General features: G+C 36.1%; 1 protein-coding gene across 3 annotated transcripts in view; it reads right to left on the bottom strand.

The window, feature by feature from the left end:
- card11 (caspase recruitment domain family, member 11) overlaps positions 1 to 26890 on the bottom strand; it is a 40081-nt gene extending 13191 nt beyond the window's left edge. The window contains exons 1-15 of one of the 3 annotated variants that reach the window (XM_048192650.1): positions 26736 to 26880; positions 11056 to 11245; positions 8595 to 8810; positions 5604 to 5741; positions 4968 to 5293; positions 4630 to 4809; positions 4358 to 4504; positions 1748 to 1873; positions 1456 to 1650; positions 1175 to 1324; positions 1028 to 1079; positions 795 to 901; positions 592 to 695; positions 343 to 395; positions 108 to 243 (exon numbers count right to left, since the gene is read on the bottom strand). In XM_048192650.1, coding sequence (XP_048048607.1) covers positions 108 to 243; positions 343 to 395; positions 592 to 695; positions 795 to 901; positions 1028 to 1079; positions 1175 to 1324; positions 1456 to 1650; positions 1748 to 1873; positions 4358 to 4504; positions 4630 to 4809; positions 4968 to 5293; positions 5604 to 5741; positions 8595 to 8810; positions 11056 to 11080 — 1955 coding nt within the window. In that variant the 5' untranslated portion in view covers positions 11081 to 11245; positions 26736 to 26880. The other 2 variants (XM_048192657.1, XM_048192665.1) reach the window with 2 other exon arrangements.
- Positions 26891 to 27095: the final 205 nt, after the last annotated feature.

The following is a 27095-nucleotide window of genomic DNA, read 5'->3' as shown; positions in this document are numbered from 1 at the left end:
ACGGAGACAGATAAAGATTTTTTTCTCAAGGTCGCCAAAAAGGAATTCGCTGCAGTGTTCAAAGAATGATTAGAAATAACACTATGTTAATAAATAAAACAATAAACCTCTCCAAAGAGAATTTCCTAAAGATGTTATTGACTTGCTCCAGATCATATGTGTCCATTGTCTCAGACTGGTGGGAAGACGAAGATGAGTGGATGGATGAAGGCCCGTAGGACGAAATGTCCAAGTCATGGTCATCTACAGGAAAAGAAAGAGACATATTTACAAAGATGAGTCACTTAAGTGTATGATTCACACAGTGAGTGGGCGGAATTAACGATTTATACATGTTCATACCCATATCGGCATTGTCTCCACTGTCAGTATCTCCAGTGTCTGATAAGGGAACACTGAAAGACAGATACAGCACAGTAAATGTGACTCTATAATGCCAACAGCAATTCACTTCACTACTGTTACTGTGTTGACTGTGGTATTTTTATGGAAATGCATTCTAAATAATCTATAAAAGAAGTAACAATACTGCCACAGCTAGTTTTAAAGATATACAACTACACTAGGTTTATGTGTGAATGTTAAACGTACCACTTGTATTGAGAGTTTGGGTTTTCTTTGGTTCTCCTGACGATCGATTGAGGGCCCGGAGGCTCTGGCGCAGTAGACAAGATACTGTCGTTACGGCAACGCAGCTAAAAAACAAAACAAAAATGCACATACACAATAGCTGCCTTCAAATTTACTTGGAGCTACTTGGAGAGACAAAATAATTAGATAAAAATGAATCATACATGTTTACTGTAGATCTCCACAGGAGAAATCATTACACTGGCACTGGTAAGACCTGTGTTGTCAGTGGCTGCAGGTTCTGACAGATCTCCATTGGTGAAAGGCACGGCTAAATAATAAGAGATTGAATTAAAAGAAACCAAGCTCACAGGAAATTCTTATTGCAAACATTTGGTGAACATTACCATGTTTTAACCACTTATTATAATTGCAAGCTCTTTAATAAATATTTTACCTGGGAATTGAGGACTTTTGGGTCCAGCTGCTGGGGATTTTGGTCTGTTAATCTTATAAATGAGAATGACAGGTGTTGAGATGCAGAAATATTAGCATCTATAAATTACAAAGACATTCAATGAGATACTTTCAAGTTTCTACTCACTCTGCCTTTGAGGTTACATCTGCGTTGGAGCTTAAACTCCTGCTCATCAACAGCTTCTTCTCCGGAGTCCTCTGAAGGACCTCCTGTATTTGCATCGGGTTGCCCAAAGTGCTGAGCTATAATTAGTGGAGTAATGTCTCGTGGCAGACTCTGAGGGGGAAATATCATGAAAAAATACTCAATGTCGAATCAATGGCTTGGGATAAAGCATTTTTGCTATGGACTTCTCTTTTTTTCAAGAAGAAACAATAAACTTGTCAATCAGACAGATAATGTCTCACCTGATCCAAACCATTTTCCTTGGCCATCCGTCTCAATTTGCACTCCAGGTTGACTATCTTGGCTTCTTTGCGTACAATTTCAATTTGAAGTTCATCGCTCTTCTCTTCCAACTCCCGTATTTGCTTGCGGTACTTGTCTTTGTCAATCAGGCATTGAGACACAAGGTGTTGGGCGTCATCTCTTGACTTGAAAGCCTGTGAGACGAAAAAAGAAATACTACATCAATGGCTCTTAAGTAACAGGAAGTGAACTGAGGAACTGAGGATCACTAGGAACACATTAGTACTCAACCTGGTCCCGCTCACGTTCCAACTCCTCCAGTTGCACCATGATTGTATTCATGCGGTTCTTGTACATTTCGCAGTCCTTCACCAACGTGGAGCACTTCAATTCAAGGTCCTCCTTCTCTTCCAGGTACTGTGCATTATTAAATTAAAACGTTTCTCATTTAAACCCAACAGTAGAATAAAGAGCATCATTCAACACTGTATCACATGAACCTGAGAATAAACCTTCTGAACTGTAAAAAAGATTTAAAAGCAACAGTTTGTAGGGTTTCTTTTCAGAACATCATTAATACCTTCCCCTCAGACCATCATTCCACACTAAATGGTGTTATGCAGCTCAAACCCTGCTGACTGCATGTCGAAGAGACAAAGCTTCATCATTTACAGAGAAAAAGCTCTGCTACGGCATACATTTCCATTTTGCTGTAGCAGAAATTTCCATATTGCACACCAATACTTTCAAACAAGGATTACTCTCCATGTCAATAAACAAACAAACAAATAAACACCAAACATTTATTTGAGAATGTGGAAGATTTTGTTTGGCTTTGACAAGCATTCTGCATGTATTAAACGTGGTTGTAGAGTTAAAGAGGACCTATTATGCCCCTTTCACAAGATGTAATATAAGTCTCTGGTGTCTCCAGAATGTGTCTGTGAAGTTTCAGCTCAAAATACCCCACAGATCATTTATTATAGGGTGTCAAATTTCGCCTTATTTGGGTGTGAGCAAAAACACAACATTTTTGTGTGTGTCCCTTTAAATGCAAATGAGGTGCTGCTTCCGGCCCCCTTTCCAGAAGAGGGCGGAGCTTTAACAGCTCGTGCTTCGGTTGCTCTTTAACAACAAAGCTGGAGAATCTCACACAGCCAAAACGACAATTGTCAGTAACTGTGTTACATTGTTCCAACCAGAGTCAGACACTGATGGAGAGACTCAGGAAGAAGTTACAACTTTTAGAATGAAACTGGACATTTCTGAAGGGTTAGTGGATAAATTTATTTAGTTGCTGTGGAGTTGATTCAACTCATCGACTAGCATGTGCCGTCATGTTAATCTTTTGTGCAAATCCAGCGTTGAACTGACCCTCGTTTGTGAAGCCGTCTGGTGTAAAATGACGGCATGGTAACAACACTCTACTACAACAACTCTTCTCTTCTCTAAAGCAGCCCAACATGGCCTCGCCCCCTTTGTTGCGTTTTCTCGGGGACGGGGTTTATGTAAATTTTAGGCTAACTGATGTCACTAACCCGCTAAGAAGCTCGTTGTAGCCCCTACCAGCCATTTGTTGTAGTCCTTAAAAAGTGATTTCTCTAAAAGAAAATATCTCCCTTTGCACTGAACTTTGAGCGTTGTAACTTTGCAGATGTTGTTTATGATCAAACAGCAACATTACACACTAACTAAAGTTAAAAAAGTTAAAACATAATCAACCACCCCTTTAAGAGAGATGCTGGTAAGCTATCCAAGACTAACTAAAATACCCCCCCCCCTTTTTTTGGCTAAAAGTAAGCCTTCAACACTCTAAAATACACATTTTATGCAAGAAGTGGAACATTTGAAAAGCTCCAAAAGAGGGCTGACTGTGATAAGAAGTCACTGCCGCCACCCCTCCCCCCTTCCTGCCTAACCCTGAATTCTGACACTTTTCACACGTCACTTCAGATGCACTTCTAATTAGAGCTGCAGCACATTGCAGAAGGGGCCACTTAGAGCAGCCAGTCCTCATCAGCCTCTGTCACTTCTCGTTCATGTGTGACAAGAAAAAAAACCTTTGCCTACACTTCATTATTTCTAGCCGTCAACTAAAAACTCTCATGCTGAGTCCATATTAAATATACTTAATGCCCCATGATGCCAATGTAATATCACATTAATTATGAGGACATTTAAACATTCAGGATGTGACCAAAAAGTGACCAATACGACCCCACTCTGAAGCTCTCTTCCAAAAGTTAACTGCCTACCGCGACAGCCTTTTAAGGCATCACAAACAGTATCATGACTGTAAACAGTAGGCTGCAAAGTTGTGCTGCCATATAAGATGACTTCTTTTGATAAATATGTACTGCATCGCTTGCAGATAAGGTAGTCCCAGAACGCAGTGCAACTAGCATACCTATGAATAAAGGCTACATTGTATCATTAAATTTGGATAAATATTGATAACTACGGTTCAAAAGTTTGGGGTCAGTAAGATGTGCTCAAGAAACATTTCTTTTTATTATTATCAATGTTGAAAATAGATGTGCAGCTTCATGTTTTTGTGGAAACTGTGATACACTTTTGTTTCAGGATCCTTTGATGAATAGAAAGATCAAAAGAACACCCTTTATTTGAAATGGAAATCCTTTGTAACATTATAAACATCTTTACTTCCACTTTTGATTAATTTCATGTATCCGTGTTAAATAAAAGTTTTAATTTCTTTAAAAAAAAAAAAAATCATGCTGACCCATATTTTTGATTTCAGTTTGATGTTTGACAATTTTAAAAAGCCTCCATTATTTTGATTCTGCTTATGTTACCCAACAACATTTATATTTGCTATGCATTGTTTGGCAAAGAGCTTGAAGCTGAAATGATTATTCAAAGTATAAGGCTAGTCCTGACCTTGTCCCGAAGCTCCTCAGCCTGTCGGACCTCTTCGTGCAGGTTATACAGTCTGTTGACTAACTCTTGACGATCCTCCAGAGCCTCCTGTCGGTCATGCTCCAGGATATCCAAGATGGCCTTGTCTGAATCAGGTAGAGGCCCAGGCTATGCATAAAAAGAAACAAAACAAGCATACAAAACAACTTTAAAAACTCTGACTTTGAATAACCTTTCCCAAAGGTTTGCTTTTCACTGTCACCTATTTACTGCGATGCAGAAAGGGTATTCACCTGTATGATGGACTGCAGCTCCTGGAGTTTGATCTTCAAGACCTCATTCTCTCGCTCCAGCTCAAATATCTGTTCTTTCCGAGGCCGGTTCTCAATGTCATTCTTCAGTTTCAGAGATTGCCTCCTCTCCATTTTGCACTCCTCCTCCACCTTGTTCAACTTGTGCTTTAGTTGGTCGATCTGGAGAAAATGGAGAGACAGCAGTCAATATTTGTATCCCACATAGTCAAGTAATTCATGTAAATATGAGTGACCCATCACTTTTAGTAGCAAATCTAGGAAACAAATAGTTTGTGAAAACTCAAATCATCCTGCAATGCTTTCAGAAGCCCTCTGACCTCTAGCTGAAGGTCTCGGCTCCTCATCACGGCCATATTCTTCTCCTCGCTGAGCTGAGCGTACCGCATGGCCAGCTGATAGTTGTCATCCTTCACCTTAATAAGTTCATCATTATAGTTATTGCGCTCTTCTTTCATCTTATTGTAGCGCTCCTGGAAAGTCAGCAGCTCCCGGTTGGCCAGCCGTAGCTTCTTAGTATCGTCCTCTAGCGTGCGGCATTTGGTCATGATATCCACCCGCTGCACATCTTTGGCCTTGGACTGCTGCTGCAGCTTTATGACTTCATTCATTAAAAATTGGATGAGTCCTTCCTGGCCCTCTTCCACTAGGCAAAGAACCAAATACAGTCAATAAAACCCAACTGCACAAAACAGCACCGTGTTATTATTCAAATGTCATGTAAATATCACTGTTTATGAGTATGGTAATCATTTATCACCAAAGTACCCTCTGATACCATTACTGTACCATAGTACCACCACAGTACTTGCTTATAAGGTTACTGCACAAATCTGAAAGGGGATTTATGGCAGATGCTCGTCCCAGAGGGGAAGCAGGTGGAAGGCAACAAACATTTTTAAGGCATAGTCGTAGGTCATTTATATGGGCGGTATTTTAAATTAAAAGCGTCTCACCGACTATAGTAGAACATCTGCGAGTGGGCTCCTTCCCCGTGACGAGTTTGTAGAGGTCAGGGTAGTACAACTCCAGACTCTCTAAAAAAACCACATAACCTCGTTCTCCCTTCGTATGCAGAATATCCAACAACCGACCTGAAACAAAAACCACTGCAGCATGACACTTGTTGAAGTGAAAAAAGTACAATGTGGTCTACCTGGTGTGACCCTCATAAATAGTATATGTTAATGTGATCACATTGAATCTTTTATATCAAACAGTGTTCATATTTTTACACTGTGTCATTTAGTCAATATTTTGTCATGTTGCTCTTGATTAAAATGGCATCTAAATTTAGTTAGGTAGCTGACAAGACAAAATAAATGAAACCAAATATTCACAATTTTTATATATTAATTTAAAAATCTGAATAAAATGGAAATTCACACCATGTATTCTCTGAACACATGTTAGTGATCTTATTGTGAATGATTCATCCTTTTTTGGAAAAGTCTTATGATCTCTTTATGAACTTTTTATGCGTCAAATTGGTAGTTGTGTGAACTGACAATAGAGGGACAGAAATCTCTCAGATTTCATTAAAAATATCTTCATTGTGTTCTGAAGATGAATGAAAGTCTTTCAGGTTTGGAATGACATGAGGGTGAGTAAATGGGCTGTTTTTTTTTACAATCAATTGTAAGCTGTTTTACTGTAATGTTTGTCATAATACAGAAAAAAAAAATCTGTCATTATTTCCGTTAAATAGTGCCATGCGTCAACATTTTTAACAATCAACATGAAAACAACAGCAATCCCTGACATTGCTGACTATGATAAGATTATGTGAAAATCATATTCTTTCCAGATATTTCTTCTTCAAAAGCATAGTTTGTTCTTTGTAAATATATTACAAAGTTATTTGTTTCATTATCGTTGTAAAAATGTGAAAAACGAGTGTCAGTAATTTCATTGGCTCTAATCAGGGTTCCCACTCTAAGCCAAATAAGCTGATTGTTCCCTGACATTCACTGACTAAAAAGCTGAATTTCCATGACCTATAATGAACGGAAAAACACTGAGCAGACAAAATCAGCCACAGACAGTATTTTTTCAATCCATCCATTTGCAAGCTTTATTTACTTTTTTAGTACAAAACAAAGTTAAAAACAATTAAACACTACTTTTTTTATTTTATTTACTTATTTATTTATTTGCGCTTTCACCCATTAAATGCACTTTGATATTATTCTGTACTTTTTCTACAGAAATTAATTTATAGTTTTTATTCTTTCAGGGGTTAAACGCTCTAGAGGATTTTCTGTTTGTCATCAAGTTCATCATTCAGTCTTTTTATTTCTTCACATTTATTTTTTGTCTTAGACTGTTTGACACTAGGCTATTTCTGTAAAATGGTTATGATTATTTAAGTCTGAAATAATTATTAAATAATGATTAATTATTTAAGTCCTGGAAAACCCATAATATTTTTCCTAGTTTATCCAATGTGCATATATTCATTTATTTATATTTATTTATTCTACCATGGTGAACAAACAATGGTAACTGCTACGTACAACCAATTTGAAAATTCTGTGCAACTGCCACTAGGGGGTGAAATGCGACGTTCGTATCCTAATCCGGTGTCCTTTTTTTCTTCTTTTTAGCTTACCGTGTCCTAACCAGACGTGACATAGCTACAAGACGACAAAATCAATCACAAATCACAGCCAATGACAACAGCGTGTGGGAAGGCTCTGTTCGCAGCAAAAAAAATAAATAAATAACAAAACGCGTGAAACAACGCGATTAAGAAAATGGTATAGAAAAATTACATTTTGATAAATGGAAACTAAAATTTAAAGCGACAAACAAAAATCCCTGATATTCCATGACTTGGACAAAAAATAAATCAAATTCCCTGACTTTCAATGTCTGGAATAGACCATTTAAAATTCCATGATATTCCAGAAATTCCATGACCCGTGGGAACCCTGACTAATATCAAATAATTTCTAGAATAAACCAAGGCTGAAATAAATAATGTCCTTACACTGTCAGAATCCTGCAAACATGCATCTCCAAAATGTACTAGCCAATCGTACTTATTGCTTATAGTGGGATTAAAGGTCCATCACCCCTTGAGGGGCTCCAAAGAGGGTCCACCATCCGGCATATCAAAAACGTAACTGACACTACTGATTGTGATCTGCAGTATATTAAAATGAGACAGCAATGCGCTTGCAGGGTGAGCTCCGCCCACACACTATTCCTATTGGCCGTGATTGTCATTCATTTATTAGTAGCGTCTGGTGTGGACAGACAAAGAGCTTGATGCTAGAATTACATTTTTTAGTGTTGCTTGCTGCACTATAGCAGGAATGTCCAGATTTGTCATAAAAGCGGTGCATTGTATTTTAACTCACTAGAGAATGTCATGCCACAAAAAAAAAAATACTTGAAAGATCTTCTGTATTACATGCCAAACTGCTAGTCCCAGAGGGAAAAGAGAATCATTAGGGGGCTGTGAAAATCCCAGCCGTGGTAAACAAGCATTTTGATGTGCGGCTTTGTGACAAACAAACAGTGCAGACTTTAGCAAGCTGCTCGGGTGAAATCCTTGTCATCCGTTTTGCCTCTGGCCGTTCTGAAGTTGAAAAATGATACAAAGGTTCAGGAAGGAGTCGTTGGGAAAGAAAAACTACAGCGGCAGCTCACAGGATTAAAAGCGTCCATTCATCATCACATTACACCACTGGAAAAACACAGTGAAAGATGGGGTGACCGAGTAACTGATTGATGATGTGATTTGCATGTAAATGTTTTCGGCATGGAATTTGCATTTCCATATTCCACAGTGTTTAGTATTTTCTGTCACTGGCATCTATGAATGTTGATGTCTTGCGCAATCCGACTTAGAGAGCGAAACCGACCTTGGGCGAATCCGTATCACATCGTCAACAGTGCTATTGTATATGCTTAAAAGCGGACAAGAAGAACACTCGTACCTGCTCGGTTGACTTTGGACTCCAGCAGACGCGAGTTGAGCACCTCGTCTTCGTCCTGTTCGTCGATGACCTTGCATTGCCGCAGATATGAGGTTAGCTTGTTGGGGTTGATGAAACGGCACAAGATGTACCGGTTCTTCTCTGCATTCTCCCACAATGACTCCCCATAGTCCAGCAAATTCATTAAGCTTCCGTTCTCCATTCCTGCAGAGGCCCCTATGAGACAAGAATGAAAGAGAATAAAGTTTCAGATGCTATTTCAACACTCCTTTCACACCCACAGCATTGACAGCACATCAGATAAAAAAAAACTTGTTATTGCATGCACAAAGAACGATGTGACCATTCAGCCGTGATAACAATGCTTTAAAGTTAGCATGACCTTATTTGCTGTCTTAGGCTGTCTATAACTGCTGTCTGTAATGCCGTTTTAGGGTCTAGAACGGTGCATGTTTTTTTTCCAAATAAAATATTTGTCTCTGTAGCCAAAAAACATATTATAATGAGGGCTGCATGATTAATCAAAGTAAAACCAAAATCGCTATAGGGCTTTTTAATTAAATTAGAGCACAGCACTGTAGTTTTACATGCTGTAAGGGCTGCCTGCGGTTTTCCACTAAAATATTACTTTGACAGTTTAATGACTGAAATTGAAGATTTATGATTTTTACATCGTCATAATAATAATAATAATGATTATTATCATTTGTATTATTAGAAGCATAATCATCAATATTATTATTTTATAGTTTATATATTTGGCCAAATTGTGCAGCCCTACAAACAAACATAGCATTTTAAATCAGAAAAATTGCAATTCGAATCTTACGGCTCTAAATATAATACCTTTTTTGAAACAACTTTCCATTTCTGACCGTGCAGGCAATAAACTTAAATCAGGGTAGATGCCATAATGAATTTTACACTAATGAAAATGAGGCTGTGATGGATAGACTTATAGTTTTTACAATAGATCACACATGACTTGTAACTCACAATTTTCAAAGCTGTTTTATGGCATTTTTATCTACTGAAAATCTGTTGGTCACACTTTAGTTTAGGGTCCCATTCTCACTATTAACTAAAAACTCCTATTTACTTCTTATTATTAGTTAGTAAGGTAGTTTTTACGTTTAGATATTGGGTAGGATTAAGAATGTAGAATATGTTCAAGCAGAATAAGGCATTAATATGTGCTTTATAAGTACTAATATCCTAGTAAAATGCATGCTAATAAGCAACTAGTTAATAGTGAGAATTGGACCCTAAACTACAGTGTCATCCTGACTTTTTGCCAGAGGTTTGTCTTAGCTGAACAATTGTCATGTTGTTAAACAACAGTACAATCCATTTCTCCTGTTTCATTCACATTACAGAGGTTTTAAACTTATTATTATTATGTTATAGTTTATTTAAATGCAAATTCTTGTTAGAATGTTATTAAACTGCCCCTGACTGACACTTGCAAAGAATAATTTTTCAGTTACAATGATTATTGTTTCCACAATTGTGAATTTACCTTCACACTACTACTACGTTTATTGTCTTTAAATATCTTCAGGATAACGTCAGCAGTGAAACAATTTGTACAAGAGTGACCTGCAGCTGTGGCGGGCATTCATGTCCTGTGGCGAGCGTGCTTTTGTTTGCTACCACACATTGTCTCGTTTTTACAGGAGGTGAAACAAACCATATCTTTTTTTAAACCTTGTGGACAGTGGCTGTAAAGATGTCACAGCACACCGCTGATGCGAAAGCGCAGAGAATAGTTTGTCTCCACTAGTGCTGAACTGAGCTGATTGCCTTCTGAATAGCTGATGGCTGCAGCTCAGACAGACACTCACAAACACGTGTGAATCAACTGCGTACCTGGTTTGGGGACTGCGGCATAGTGATTAATGGTGGAATGTTATGAATGCAGAGAGCGGGCCTGCAGATGGCTGATAAAATGCTGATATAGGCTATGCATAATACAGTACGATGACTCAAAAATACTGGAATTAAATTAACACTTAATGTAAATATGTATTAAATTACATTTTAATAAAGCCTGCAAAATGAGGAGGTGCATGTACTTATGAATGCTTTCTGCTCATTTTATACTAGATTCATAAATTCACGGGTTTATCAATGTAATGAACAGCTTTGAGAACATTGCTCTATATGTATCAAACACACATATTTATGTATATATGTGTACTGGTCTTTGGACACATTACTATTTTTAATGTTTTGAATGAAGTCTCATATGCTGCTCATCAAGCCTGCAATTATTTGAACAAAAATACAGAAAAAACAGTAATATTGTACAGTAAAAAAAAAAAAAAAACAGTAATATAGTGAAATAATATTACAATTTAAAATAATGGTTTTCTGTTTTAAAGCTGCAGTCTGTGGTTTTGCCTCTTTGTCGCCATCTCTGTTTGAAACCTGCAATTGCAGTTGTTTGTGGAATTATCACCTTTACGTGCGTTGTGCATCGGCATGGCTCCTCAACGCGGATGAATCTAATGTTTGCTGTCAGTCACTACACCGGTGTAGTACTTCGGGATCACAGATAGTAGTCTTGGAAGTATGACCAAAGTAAGAATTTTCACTGGAAAATGTCATCTGAACAAGTAAGTAACGCCTGCCACTTTTGTTCTGACCAACTGAGGAAAAAAAAAAGCATTACAATAATTCTCGCTGCCAATGGTTATTATTGTTATACTTTCTCAAATTGTTAATGTTAACAACATCAGCATTGCGTGAATATGTGTATTTAGTTTGTATTAGCGTTACCTATAGATTTTAATTTCTGTACAGTCTAATCTCTAACGTTAATTTGTCACACCATACAATCTGCCATCAAAATGATAAAGTTTAATTATTGCAGCTGCTGTGAGAAAAGGCTATAAATGATCCTCCTGACCTGCGATGTAGTGTATACATCGTTCTTTATGTATACAGATATGATGCAATGACGCAAAGATTTTCCCATGGAAACCCACCAGTACCACCCAAATTATAAAGCATTATAATTTATTTTAGAATACAAGTTTACCACTGTGAATCGGAGATAGTTTTGAACACTGGCTGGTTATGTACTTGCTCAAAAAGTTACAGACAGCAGCTTTAATATACTTTAAAATATAATTTATTTTTGTGATGCAAAGCTGAATTTACTCAAGTCTACAATGTCACATGATACATGTTTCACATGATCTTTACATTACTCCAGTCTTCAGTGTCACATGATCCTTCGGAAATCATTCTAATATGTTGATTTACTGTCAATGTTGGAAATAGTTTGCTAAGTGCTTAATAATTTTATAACCTGTGATACTTTTTTCCGTATTCTTTGATGAATAAAAATTTATGAAAATATAAATCTTTTGTAACAATATATACTACCATTAAAAAGTTTGGGGGTCAGATATATATTTTTTTTTTTTTTTTTTTTTAAAGAAATTAATATTTTTATTCAGCAAAGATGTGTTGATTGATAAAAAAGTGATAGAAAAGACATTTTAAAAGTGATAGTAAAAACAGAAAAGATTTCTGTTTTGAATAAATGCTGTTCTTTTTAACTTTTTATTCATCAGTGATTCATCCTGAAAAAATTATCAAAAGGTTCCAAAACAATATTAAGCAGCACAAATGTTTCCAACACTCATAATAAATCATCATAATAAGTTCAGAATGGTTTCTGAAGGATCATGTGACACTGAAGTATTCATGCTGAAAATTCAGCTTTGCATCACAGAAATAAATTAAATTTTAAAGTGTATTAAAATAGACAACCAATATTTTAAATTGTAATAATATTTTACAATATTACTGTTTTTTTTGTGTATTTTTGATCAAATAAATGCAGCCTTGATGAGTAGAAGAGACTTCTTTCGAAAACCTTAAAAATAGTATTGTGTCCAAACTTTTGACCGGTATTGTATATGTATGTATAAATATATACATATATACAATACCGGTCAAATATATATATATATATATATATATATATATATATATATATATATATATACACACACACAATGGAAGTCAATGATCACCAAAACTGTTTTGTTACCAACATGCACCAACATGTTGGAAAGTTTTAGTTTTAGCATGAAATTTGGGTGAGTAAATGATGACAGAATGCTCAGACACTTACATACACGTGTGAATCATGTTTAAAGGCTGAACTATCCCTTTAAGCATGTGTACATAGACCAACAATAAGAAAAATCCAGAGGAAACACAGAACGCATCCTGTGTTAACAGCTCTCGGACAGATTGACACACGATTGCAAAATGGAGAGCAACCCTAGCAACCACCTAATTTGTCATGACAACCTAATTTGTTTTTATAACAATGAATTTCCAATTAGAAGCAAATAAAAAAATGACCTATTTTAATGTTGCTGAATCTAGTCTGGAGCTCAAAGCTGATTGGTCTGTTGTTAATGAACATTCAACATTCAGGGCAGTCTTTCATGCTCACCAAGTGCCATTAAAAATACAGTACTTTTATTAAAATGTAATTTATTCCTGTGATCAAAGCTGAATTCCAGTATCATTACTCCAGCCTTCAGTGTCACATGATCCTTCAGAAATCATTCCTCAGTAGCACAGCACAAGCATCAGAAGCAGAGGACAAGGTATGTGTTTATCGATAGATTGTCATGATACCTGCATCTGTGTGGTTCTTTGTCATAAATGCCATTTACATAATATGACGCGGGAGCAATGCAAGACAGTTTCCCATCCATCCACTGTAAAGTTTTCGCTGCATTCACCCCTCCAGCGAGAACGGAACATGAAGACACTTTAGAAAGTGTTATTAGGGCCCGAGCACCAGTGGTTTTCTCCGAAATGAATCGCATTTTTGAAAATTTGCATCTGATATTGTTTTCAGATTTAGGTGTGGCAAAATGTCTCGATAGCGCCACCTACAAAATGTCAATTAAGTGCCCTTCGTGCTACATTTCATGTACAGTTACGAAATTCGGTAGACACATGTATCAGCCCAATACCTACAAAAAAGTCCCAAAATCTGAAAACCCAAAAGGAAGTGAGATATTTTGAGTTTTCTCTGCAAAATTTTAGCAATTTTTGCCATTTCCAGATGTTGTACTTTAACAAACTACTCCTAGAGATCAGATCAACGTCATATTTGGTCAGTCTAATCTAAAGGCCTTTGCGACGTTAAATTGCGAAGATCTAGAGTTTTCGCCAAAGGGCGTGTCCGTGGTGGCCTGACAAATTTCGATGTTTCGCTATGAAACAGGAAGTTGTTGTAACGCGGGCATACAGTGTCTGATCTGCCCCAAACTTCACGTTTGGCCTGAAGACACCTACATGCCAATATTCAGTTACAGTCATAGCGCCACCTGCTGGCAACAGGAAATGACATGTTTTACACTGTGATTAACTCCTCCTAGAGATTTAATAAGATCAACATCATATTTGGTCAGTCTAATCTTAAGGCCTTAGCGACGTTACATTGCGAAGATCTTGAGTTTTCACTGAAGGGCGTGTCTGTGGATCTGTAATATTCAGTTACAGTCATAGCGCCACCTACTGGCATCAGGAAATGGCATGCTTTACACTGTAATTCACTCTCAGAAACCCATTTAAATATGCCACATAGTACCAAACATGTACATGTTAGAAAAACGTTAAATCATGCAACACTTGGCTCACTGCTAATGTATGCGATTTACGCCACTAAAGAGGAAGTTGTTGTAACTTAGGCATACAATGTCCGATCTGCTCCAAACTTCTCGTTTGATAATAGTCCTGACCTGAAGACATCTACATGGCAACATTTAGTTATAGTCAAAGTGCCACCTGCTGGCAACAGGAAGTGTGGCACATCAAAAGGACTTTGCCATATTTCTCCTATATTTCCTGCTTAAATGTATGTCGCCCACTGTTCACTGTTTTCCTAAGGCCAACAGGTGCCGGTGAGCCCGGGTTTAATTTTCATTTGAAATTTTAAAATTTAAAATAAAATGTATTATTGTGCATGTGGCATTATTAACTTCATGCACAGAAATTATTTAAATGGTGTGTTAGTTTAACTTAAAAGTAACCTGGTTGCCTCTAATTTTTGAGTTAATTTAAACTATAAATTTGAGTTGATACAAAAGAAAGAGATTGGTTTATTCAACAGAATCTCAGAAAATATTATATTATCTGAACAACATTTGTGAACCTAAGCTGATTTGACAAAAGATTTGTGAAAAGTTATGATAAATCATGAAAATATTTTTTTACAGTGCAATGACAAACAGCACTCAGTCAATGCACTCATTTAAACTGCTTAGAGTGAATTATTTTGTCCTAATAAATAATGAGCAGTTGAATGTGATATTTATATCCTTAGAATAAAGGGATTTGTGGTTTAGAAGTATATAACTTTAGAAATGGCAGAGTGATAGATTCATCTTTTGTTTTGTTTTTTAAACAGAAAACAAAAAAGGGAATGGTTTAATATAGGGCAGATTAAACATACTGCCAGTCAAAACAATTACAGTAATATGAGGTTTGTCTATATTCTAAATGCATATTAATGAATATGATCATGGGTTGACTTGATAGGTATAGAACCTAGGTATTGTTCCTGCCTATGTATAAACAATAGACTATATACATTTTTTTTTAAATCATACCCTCATTGGGGGCTGAGCCCCTATTATAGAAATCCTAGGATCGCCCCTATAACCTGCTTCCAGGATGCTCTTGATGACCTTTCATATTTTCCCTGATTTTCTGTGGGATGTAAATGTAAATTAACAAATTTCTTTGCATACATTTTGTGGCGAAGAGGCACGTTGAAGGTGCAGTTGGCCCCCTTCGGCTGCATAATACCAGCATTGTTTTCCAGCGCTCCATGGGCCTTTGCAAATGAAATCAAACCATTGCTACTGATATGCCTACACACACTTTTGCATATTCCTGTGTATCTATCATCCCAGACTCCATTCCTATATCTGCCCTTTCGCTTTTGCACCCCTAGGCTCAGGAACAGCTATGCGAGCATAAACTAACTGTAATGGCCTCCACTTCCCCATCCCTAGCAGACAGGAGACATTTAATCAGACATCAGTGGGTGAGAGACACAGGAGGACAGCTTCTGGTTAAAGAGAAAAAAGAACTGCAGATTTTAGCTGGCGTTTGCCATTTTTAAATGTGCAATATGCAGTCACTCTGAGGTCAGGGGGATGAAGACAGGATATGCCACAGCAGGAGTCACACATCTAACAATAGGCATCAGCATCATCTCATGTTGTTTAAAAAAAAAAAAGACCGTTTTTTCATATTTGGAAATCAGAGAAATGAGTGGGAGACTGTGTCAATGTAAAGCTTTGAAAGCAATGAGGGCGTGTGCATTCTCCCACGACGAAAACACCCACCTAAGCTGCGAGAGGACCTTTAACGTTTGTTTGGGAAATATTGGGTTTCTCCCCTCACATTTTAGCATGCTGATTAATAGAGATACTGCATTATACCATCATTCATCACATTTGCTTTGTGTTCAAGTCAGGACATGACTCAGCGAATCAAAAAATGAAGCATCACGTACTATAGCGGTTTACTCTGACAGACACACAAACACGCAGTCCACCCCCACCCCTGTCTTATACCTTGACCAGATTTCCTCTTGACTTATTTTGGAGTAAGTGAGTAAGTAAGAGAGCTCTTCACTTCCTCATTTCATTAGCAGGTGTTTAGCTTGGCCTCTTAAAAGGAGAAATGTTGGGAACACATTTAAAGTTGCACAGCAGAAGTGATACTCATTTTGCAGTATATTTAAATACAAATTATCAGGAGATCAACTTCCACTTACCAGTGTAAGTCAATATATCTGTCTCTACATGGGTGTCTAAGACCCTGCTTGCACCTGGTATCAGGGACGGGTTATGTCGGATTATTTAAAAAGTCATTTTTAAAGTAGGATAATTGTACAATATATTTTAAAAAGTTTGCTGCATGGTAAAAAAAAAAAAAAAAACGATATAAAACGGGTTTTGAGAAAAAAAAAAGATAAGTCATGTGTAAAGGTCTAAATATGCCGGCAGGTTGCACATAGAGACATTATTTTAAGGCTGAAAAAATGACATAGTGTTGCTTTAAAAAGAGAAAAAGCAAGAGGAAATATTGGGTCCATCCAATCCTGAGATTGCGCAGAGAGGAAGGAGAGTTCCATCTCCTCATCAAGGAGCTGCGGGATTATCCCGAGGGATTCAAAGTTTACTTCAGGATGTCGGTGGCTCAGTTTGCTAGCGATACTGGAGCCACATATTAAAAAGAAGACCACCAATATATATGCATTCCACAATTTGTTTGTCATGCTTTGTGCTGCGAGACGAAGTGGATCAACTTTGGCATTCACTTGTACGGTGGCACTGAATTGTCAAAACACCTCTCAAAATGCTTGCTACAGATGCGAAAAACGCAGAAAATTGAACCCGATACTATTTTTATATGACGGATGAGAATTTCAGACTCGGTGTGCAAGGACCTAAAAGGTGGTCTGCAGCACGCACGACGATAGAGCTCATAAACAAAGTCTTTTATTCAGAATAACAAACACTTTTCACAGAGGACGTAGGAAAATGCAAACCAAATAAACTGAAACGAGAACCGACAAGGGGCTGAATGAAACAGGGAGTATAAATACAAGATGAACATACTGACTGACAGGTGATGACTACACGTAACTATAGTAGCAAACGAGGAGATGATCAGAAAACAATGAAACCGGAATAGACTAAACAGGAACTAACAGAACAGAATAACAAAACAGAAGTCCATAAACGTGACATTGCATACAGGGTTTGATTTTTATTATTAGATCCGAAATAATGTAAAATACTGGTAGCCTATATAAAGCGGAACACAGATAAACACTGCTAAAAGCTATTTTAGTTCACCTCACTCCACAACAAATCCTTTCAATTTTATGGTATTCAAAACAGAACAAGAATGAAAAACAAGAAGGCCTATAATACTACCAAAACGAAATAATTTAAAGCGAAACTGAAACCAGCGTTGGGCTCACGTAGCCTACCTCTTTCATTCGGCAATCCGAATCCAAATGTTTCTATATTCCCGATGTATTTGGATGCTAAATTATTATTTATTATGTAAACTAAGCTATGTACTTCACTCGCGTTCCAATAACTAGTAAACGTCATCCTTCATATGCTCAAAGTGTTTCGAACACATTCAACCACATGAGTGTTTACACTAAGAAATCAATCCGGTCGAATGCATTTTCGACCCCCTCTGGAAGTGGTCGAAAGTGGACAAGCTCAAAATGTTTTAGACCTCATTTATACTTGTATTTAGCCTTGTGCACTTGTGATCCAATCAAACAAAATGCATCTTAATACCAGGTGTAAACGGCCCGGTCGGCATGGCACGGTACGGCTCGGCACGGTACGGCTCGGTTTAGCTCGCTTTACTTTCGTTTTGCTTTTCCACTGCAGTTTAGTATCACTTCAAAGTGGGTGGGATTATAGACTGATCCGCCGTGGATCCGCTCCTCGGCTACCAACAAGTCTGCACCTCATCTACTGACCACGATATAGCCATTTCATTTTTCAAGTTGCGTGCGAGGGTCGTTTAAAGCAAGTTGTTTAAAAAAGTTGCGCAAACAAATGATACTGCGTGGCTGTTACTGACTATTTGTTCAAATCCAATGACGCTGGTAGTGACGATTCTCTCTGACCAATCAGTGATCTGCAGTGTCACATTTAGTATCGGTTCGGCTCGCTTAGAACCTCCACCGAGGTGGTACTATTTACTATTTGCCGTACCGTTCCTTACCGAGCCATCCTATGCAGTGGAAAAGTGCCAAAAAGTGAGCCGTACCAATCTGTACCATGTAGTGGAAAAGTGCCATAAGAGACTCATAGAACATCTGAAAGTCATTGATAGAGTAGAAAGAGAAAAGGAAGACTGATCTTGTTTTGCTCAAATCAACTTATTCACTATGTAGTTTGCAATATAAGGAAAATTAGTGAATTTGGACACAGATCCTAAAATTATAGTGCAATTTGTAATGAAAAACTCTGAAATGTGATCTGACCACTGAGACTGAGACACACTGAATCAAAACTCTGATTTAAATCAGTTTTCAAATATGCTACCGTTCAAAAGTTTGGAGAGAGCTTTTGAAATATATTGTCAAATATTGTTACAGTTCAAAATAACTGTTTTCTATTTTAATGTATTTTAAAATGAGATTTATTCAAAGCTGAATTTTCAAGAAGAGCTCAAAAGAACAGAATTTATTAGAAATAAAAATCATTTGTAACATTATAAATGTCTTTACTGTCACTTTTGATCAATGAAATGTGTCATTGCTGAATAAAAGTATTAATTTCTTTCAAAACAAATCTTACTGACCCCAATATTTTTAACAGTAGTATACATCAGATTTCGAAGTGATTTACTAACTACTAAACAGGATTGAGTCAGACACCAAAAAATCAAACTAACAAAGTCAAAGACCTATAATTTTGTTCTGTTTAACAGTGGAATATTTACACTGTTTCAAGTTCACTGAGCAGTCAAGAACAATGAAACTGTGTTACATCTACAGGTTGTTTAACTCTGCGTCTTTCCCCGTGGGACCCTGCTTGAGTGATTTTCATGTTTAAGAGCAGCATAAAACCAAGCTAGCGGAAGCCCTTACCACGTGCTCCCGTGGCTCCATCCGATTTTAGAAAAAAACCACAAACCAAAAGCACCCATCAGCCAATGGGCTGCAGCCCTGCTCCACCAAGCTACCAGTTCAGGGGAACTGCACTAAGCTGTTTTGTGTGAAAGTGAAACAGTAAAGCAGTTCTGATGTGGGGCCTGCTCCTTTACATGACTGAAATTTTATGCTCTAAACACCAGGATCAAGAGTAAATTCTGACCTAATTAAGACTGTGCTGATGAGAAATCTAAATATAGCACTTTTGTAAGATAAAAAGGTAACACTTTACAATAAGTTTCATTAGTTAATAATAGTTAACTACATTAGTTACTAATAATGAACTGCACTTCTACAGCATTTATTAATCTTGTTAATTTCAACATTTACTAATACATAATTTAAAATCTCGTAAACATTAGTTAATGCTCTGTGAACGAACATGAACAACTGTATTTTCATTAACTAATGTTAACGAAGATTAATAAGGTAACAAATGTATTGCTCATGGTTAGTTCATGTTAGTTAATACATTAACTAATGTTTAACTAATGAACCTTTTTGTAAAGTGTTACCGATAAAAATTGATACACATCATATATTACATAAACATAACACAGCACTACTTCCTTAAATGCACAGTTTACCCAAAAATCATTTAATCATCCTCATATCGTTCACAACCTGTGTGACTTTCTTTCTTGAACACCAAAGGACTTCAAAAAGTATGGGTGTTTGACAAAGCAAACAGTGCACCATAAAAGTGTCCATGAGACTCAAGGGCAACATTCCAAGCCTTCTGAAGCTTTCTGTGAGGAAGAGGCCAAAATTTTATTCATGAAGTCTTCACCTCGGCTGAAGCTCTCAAATCTCAGTTCAAATGCCATGTCGGGTTTGTGCACCGCATTTGACATCCTTGGCGTGATGCACCAAATGTGAACTGTATACGAGCCAGGCTGAGATCTGAGAACCATGGAGCAGGAGTTGTTCAGCAAATATTTCAGTATGGCTTCTGAAGCATCAGAAAACTTGGAATATACTGAATACATATTGGCTTATTGTCGTATTGAGTTCTGTGGGGGTTTTATAGTCGTTTTTTGAAGTTCTGATACTAGACGTTCTGCAATGTGTCTAGTATTGTGTTCCAGAGAGGAAAGTACAGAAATAACAACATCACAATTTTCACTTTTGTTCGAACATACTTTAAGGTTGTGAACTTTAACCAATGAGACCTAGACCACAGAGGTTTGAATAATTTGTTTATCATGAGCTTGTGTTATCTGACATTAATTTTGTATCCGAATATAAATTGTGGCTACAAATCTGGCATTTCCCCTTTTCTAATGGGAATGGGGGTGTTGCACAACAGACATACAGGAACCTGGACATCCTGCACAAGGAAACATGTATCAGCCATGAATGTCTTAAAAAAAAATAATAATAAACCCATGCATATAGTGACCAAAAGTGACAATAAAGACATTTATAATATTACAAAAGATTTCTTATTTCAATTAAATGCTGATCTTTTGAACATTTTACTCATTGAAGAATCCTGAAAAATTATGGTTTCCACATTAAATATTAAGCAGCACAACTATTTTCAACATTGATAATAAGAAATGTTTTTTGAGCATCATATTAGAATGATTTCTGAAGGATCATGTGACACTGAAGACTGGAGTAATGATGCTGAAAATGTAGCTTTGATCACATGAATAAATTACATTTTAAAATATATTTCAATAGAAAACAGTTATTTGAAATTGTAAATATTACTGTATTTACTGTATTTTAGACCAAATAAATGTAGCTTTGATGAGCATGAGACTCTGAACGATAAGGTTTGAATGATGTATATCCATATATTTAAAGTTGCACAGCAGAAGTGATACTCATTTTGCACGCAGTATATTTAAATACAAATTATCAGGAGATCAACTTCCACTTAGTCAAATTATCTGTATCTACACCAGTGTTTAAGTGGCAAGAGACTCATAGAACATCTGAAAGTCATTGATAGAGTGGAAAAAGAAAAGTATAACTGAATTTTTTTGTTGTTGTTGTTGAATAATCAACTTTTTCACTATGTAGTTTGCAATATTAGTTGAAAATTAGTGAATCTGGACACAGCTCCTAAAAATATAGAGCACTTTGTAATGAAATCTGACCACTGAGACTGAGACACATGGAATCTGATTTGAATCAGATTTCAAATATGCTACCATTCAAATTTTTGAAGTTTTTCGAAAGAAATCTCTTATGCTCAGCAAGGTTGAATTTATTTGATCAAACATACAGTAAAATAGTAATATTGTTAAATATTATTGCAATTCAAAATAACTTTCAAAATGTAATGTATTCCTGTGATGGTGAAGTTAAACACATCTTTTTTTAATTTTAATTTTCATACTTACATTTGTGCTATTTTATACATTTGATGACTTTGTAATATTATTCTAAAATGTGATTTACAGTACTTCTTTTCGTTAGGTGTGTCATTTATGTGCAACTAACGACACCAAACAGAACTGAACAAACACTGACTGTTTTCAAACAAGTTTCCCAAATACTATCCCCCGCAAATTGGGCAGACAAATAAACCAGTCCCACGCCTTTTCATTGTCAAAATACTCACTCAGTTCAATTAATAAATACATATGCCAAAAAATAAATTTTTAAATCAGCTTGCTTCCTGAATTTTTGGTGATAGTGTGCTATTGGTAAGCATGCAAATAGCAACCTTAGATCACAAACCACATTTCAAATTAAACTTGATGACAGACTGCACAGATGCAGCTGAGACGTTCTAAAAATGCTACACACCCAGATTAATGACAGAAATATGCAGTTGCTTCAAAGGAACCATAATAAATCCATTGTTCTGAGTTGAAGAGTGAGTCTGCGCATTCCAGCTGTAATGCAATTGCTTTGAATTGGATACAAGATCCAGCAAACCCTAACAATTCAACCTTTGTGATGGACGATGCCATGCACATGAACCTAAGAGCCGATCTGATGACATTCACAATACAGAAACAGGAGCTTTCTGCTCTCCCTCAGTCAGGTGTGCAGTGTGGTTGACATGGCATGCTTTTCATGTGTATTTGTGGAGTATAAAAATCTGTGCCTGCACATTTCTACTTAGGATTTTGAGTGAAACATCAAGATGCTCACACCACACCTCTGCTTGCACTTCCATAATAAATGAGCTAAAGTTTAAAATCATTTAATTTTTCATATTTAAAGTTGTTTCATGACATTACAAATTGTGTTTTTACGTCGCACATTTTGTCCAGGAAATCACTACAAGACAGGCTGTATCACTATATTTGAAGGTTTGAAAATAACTTGATTACCTTTGTGGTGAAACTCTGCTTGTTCAGCCAGGGAAAAAAAAGAAAGAAAAAAAAATCCTAAAGACAACAGAAGAGTTTTGCCTTATCATCTCTTCATAAAATAGCACTTTTTCAAAGACCCAAATGGCGTGATAACATTTTACATTTTTGTCAGTGGTATATTAAATGGATAATTCACTCAAGAATGAAAATTACCCCATAATTCACCCTCAACTTCAAGCCATCCTATATGACTTTATTATTTCAGCCAAACACAATCAGAGTTATATTAAAAATATCCTGGCTCTTCCAAGCTTTATAATGGGAGAGATTGGAGGATGAGATTTTGAAGCCCATAAAAAGTACATCCATCCATCATAAAATATACTCTACACTTAAAAAAAAAAAAAAGATTTTTTGATGCTGTTCAGTTTATTTAAACAATTTATTATGATTCAACACCATTGTATCAGGTTTCTGGTTTAAATGTGATTGATTCATGTTAAATTGACTTGAAACGATTACTCTTTGACTTAACTTGATGTTTTCATATTGAAATAACATGTTTAAATCAAATAAACCCAACCAGGACTCAATCAAACAGGATTTTCACTTCCCATCATGCTTTGCAAAGGGGCTGAACTAGGAGTGTAAATGTTGAAATAAAGTGTTATTTTAAGCAGTTTTTAGGAAGATGAGAAAATGGAAAGACTTTTTAATGTTTACTGTTCTATTATGTTGGTATTTAAAAGTTTCTGTTAATTAATAGTTTTAGGGTTACCATTGTGGTGAATTGTTGCACTTGTACTTGGGTTGAGGACCTGCTAACAAACTTTCTCAGAAAGTAATCACTGTGGTAGTGCTCTGGGTTGCATTTCCCAAAAGCATTGTAAGCCTATGTTGATTGTAAACCATTGCCACCAATGGACTTATGATCAATTTAGGCTTTACAATGTTTTTGGTTAAGCCAATTTAGGATGAATCCAGTATCACATCTAGATTTCTAACACAGAACATCACAAAAGTTATGTAAATCACAAAACTAAACAAGAAGAATTAATTGTAAAAATCAATGTATATGAAAACAATTTATTTTTTATTTATTGCTTTTAATTTATTTTCCAAAACATTGCAAATTAGTTGGGCTGACACTATTAAATTAAGCTGTGCCCAACCATAGTCAATAAGTTGAATCAACCTTAATAAATTAAGTTGACCCAACGTAAGTACATTAAATTGGAATAACAGAATTGCATAATGCTGAAATAAAGCAACTTAATCATGTGGAAATCCTTTCCATGATTTTTTTATGGTTGTTCAAAGAGTTATTTTTTTGAGTGTAAGTGGCTCCAGGGGATTAATAAAGGCCTTCTGAAGCGAATTGATGCATTTGTGTAAGACAAATATACTTATTTAAAACTTTGTAAAGTAAAATAACTAGCTTCCGGTGCTACAGCCATACGCATTCAACTTATGTCTAAAAAGTGTTATCTTCTGTGTCGTAGTACACAATGACATGCCACAGATTGGTACTGGAGACAGATTGGACTGTGTATAATAAACATATTTTGCATGTCATACCATATATTAGTAACACCACAGTAGAACTGTGTATTGTTCTTTATTGTTTTTTATTGCAACCAATGTCTTGATTCAAGCTAATTCTAATTGATCTGTTTGATATAAAAAGGCATGATGATGTTTGTATGTGATGTATTATGTACGGTACTGACACCCTTTTGAAGGTGCCTTAAATATCCTAACCAAAATATATTTGAAGCCTGTCTCTAATGCTAAGGTTATTGAAGGAACTGTGGACAGACTGCAGAGTTCTTGCAAGGGACTTTCCATTTTATAAGTTCCCCAAAAATCTGCCTTATCAATAAGAGTGCCTAAAATTTCTCCAGAAAGTTCCTATTGAACAGAAAACCAGCCACAATTGTGGAATGAAGAAAAATAATTAAAACATCTTTAAAAAGTGTTAGTTTTTTGTTGGAGCCATTTTGGCTTTGTGAACTTGCACTTGAATAACTTTACAATTCTTCTCCAGATGAATCTACCTGTTTGACGGACTGAGGAACCCAGATTGGGAACTCCAGTATCTTTCGATTTTTACAGTAAGACACTGCCATGTTAGAAATTAACTCTTTAATTACAGGGCGATATTTGCCCCTGAAATGGATTTTGGAAAGGAGGGGCATATTACATTTTAACAATAACTTCACCCAGACTAATTGAAACAAAAACTCAATTTGAACAAATCATGGCTCTTAAATCAACAACACATACAAATGTAGGTGTAAATAATACTTGCTAATAAAGCTAGAACACATTTAATATTTGTTATTTAAAATTTTGGAGATGTTTTAACGGTTTCTTTATGTTAGCTGTACATTCAACAACACTCACCTCTGAAATAGTGATTTGACATATTTGGCATTTTTACACTTATATCTTAAATATTTATAATCACTTTCAGTGTTATTTTCTCTGTGAGCCCTATAAATCCAACCATTATATTTTTATAATAAATGGTCTCATTTTGTTTGGAGCTTAGTCAATCTTAGATTTGTCTCAGACAAATGGATTTTAATAATACAATTAAAAAGTAAAATAACCTAAACTATCACAGAAGATACTGTTCATGTGTTTTATGCCAACTATTTCATACATTAATGAAATACTTAGTAACCAATGAACCCCAACCAGTTATCATTATTACTATTCACTTGTGTGAATAATCAACCAACATATCATATACATATTCATGAGGTGTCAACATGTCTATAATTAAAACATACTATGAAATAAATATGCCATGAATTATAAATCACTCTCACTCATAAATATGTCAAATCCAAAATAGTGATTACATTAATAAAGCATTACTGTTTGCTGTTCTGCAACAACAGTTTACAGTTTATTCTTTATAGCCACTGATTTATTAACTGGGAGTGGATGAGAAATTAGCGTGTTATTGCAGAACATCACCAAACCTGAAAGGCCCAAGGCAGGGCGGACACCCCAAGCCTACTGAAGCATATCCTACAACAAACACTATTCCTGTAAAGCAAGCTGACTTTGAAAGGAAAAACTTTCCTTAGTTTTATAGGACTCTCCTAAAGTCTTAGCCATTATCAAAGTAAACATGCCATGACATGTGGTTCAATTTGTTAGGCAAATATGAGGTCAAAATAGTGCATCTGTTGCACATACATAGTGGAACCTCCTATATATGAACGATCACATGACATAAGCAGGACAGAGGGGGACACAGACAGTGTGTGCCTCAACAAATCCCATGAACAGTGCAAAAACTGTACAGTAACAGCAACAAGTTGATATATGGAGCATGCAGGAGAAAGACAGATCGAGGTTGACAGTAGATTGATGTTTATGTGCATTACATAAATATCAGAATAACCCAGCACTGCAATACATATTATCATTGGATTAATGGTGGCAGATTAATGTTGTAGTGCATGATCATTTCACTCCCTGACTTTTTAATGAGTGCACACAGCATGCACTGTTACTTTAGACTTTTAGTTTATAGCTGCAAGATTAAACTCATCACATCCTATTAGTTGCTTATTAGATTATGAGGGAGGAAGAGTGACTAATAAATGGAGAGAACGACGGATTTCATGAGTAAAACAGCTATATATATATATATATATATATATATATATATATATATATATATATATATATAGAAAATATAACAACCACAATCTAGCTTTTCTATTTCTGCCAGGAAGATAACCTAATCACACTAATTCATCTGTTGCATCAGTTTAAAATAGCCTACTTCAGTTATGCGCGCGAGTACTACACATTGGAAAAGACTTTATTAACCTACGTCTACACTGAATTTAAGTCAAGTAATGTACAAATATATAGGTCAAGAAGTCCAAAGACTAAGTATTTTACATAATATGAAAGAAAAAAAAAAACTGATACGCATTAGTTTCCTACGTACCGTATGGCGGTCTGTCTGACGCCGGGGTCCTTCTTCTAAAAGTTTGTGATTATGTTCGAGGCTTAAATGTTTACTTACTAAACAGTTACATACATCGTCTTCCTCTTTAAATCAACAGTAAAGTGATTTACCTGTTGAAGATCGCTTCTCGGGGTCTAATTCAACCGCTCCATTCTAGTTACTTGAAGTCGCCAGTGTTTCAAACAGCTGAACTCTGTCGCAACAACTCACAAGATAAGCTGGATCTTTTCACCTGCAGCCTCACAGTAGCTGTCATTCAAAGCGTTAGTGTGACGAGTGGGCGGAGCTAGTGGAGCTCATCACTATATAAACTTACAGATGCAGTCAAAGTTTGACCGAAGTGCAGCAAGCAAACAGAAAAATACATTTTAAATATCTTCTTTTTTTAAAAATAAAAAATAAAATAAGTTTTAGGTGGTATGTTCACGTCAGTGAGAAGTGCAAGTGTAATACTGCTGAAAAGAGTATTT

Source organism: Megalobrama amblycephala, linkage group LG1 (genome assembly GCF_018812025.1).
Source record: "Megalobrama amblycephala isolate DHTTF-2021 linkage group LG1, ASM1881202v1, whole genome shotgun sequence".
Lineage (NCBI taxonomy): Eukaryota > Metazoa > Chordata > Actinopteri > Cypriniformes > Xenocyprididae > Megalobrama > Megalobrama amblycephala.
Note: the sequence above shows the minus strand (reverse complement) of the source record. Positions and strands in the feature narration are given on the sequence as shown.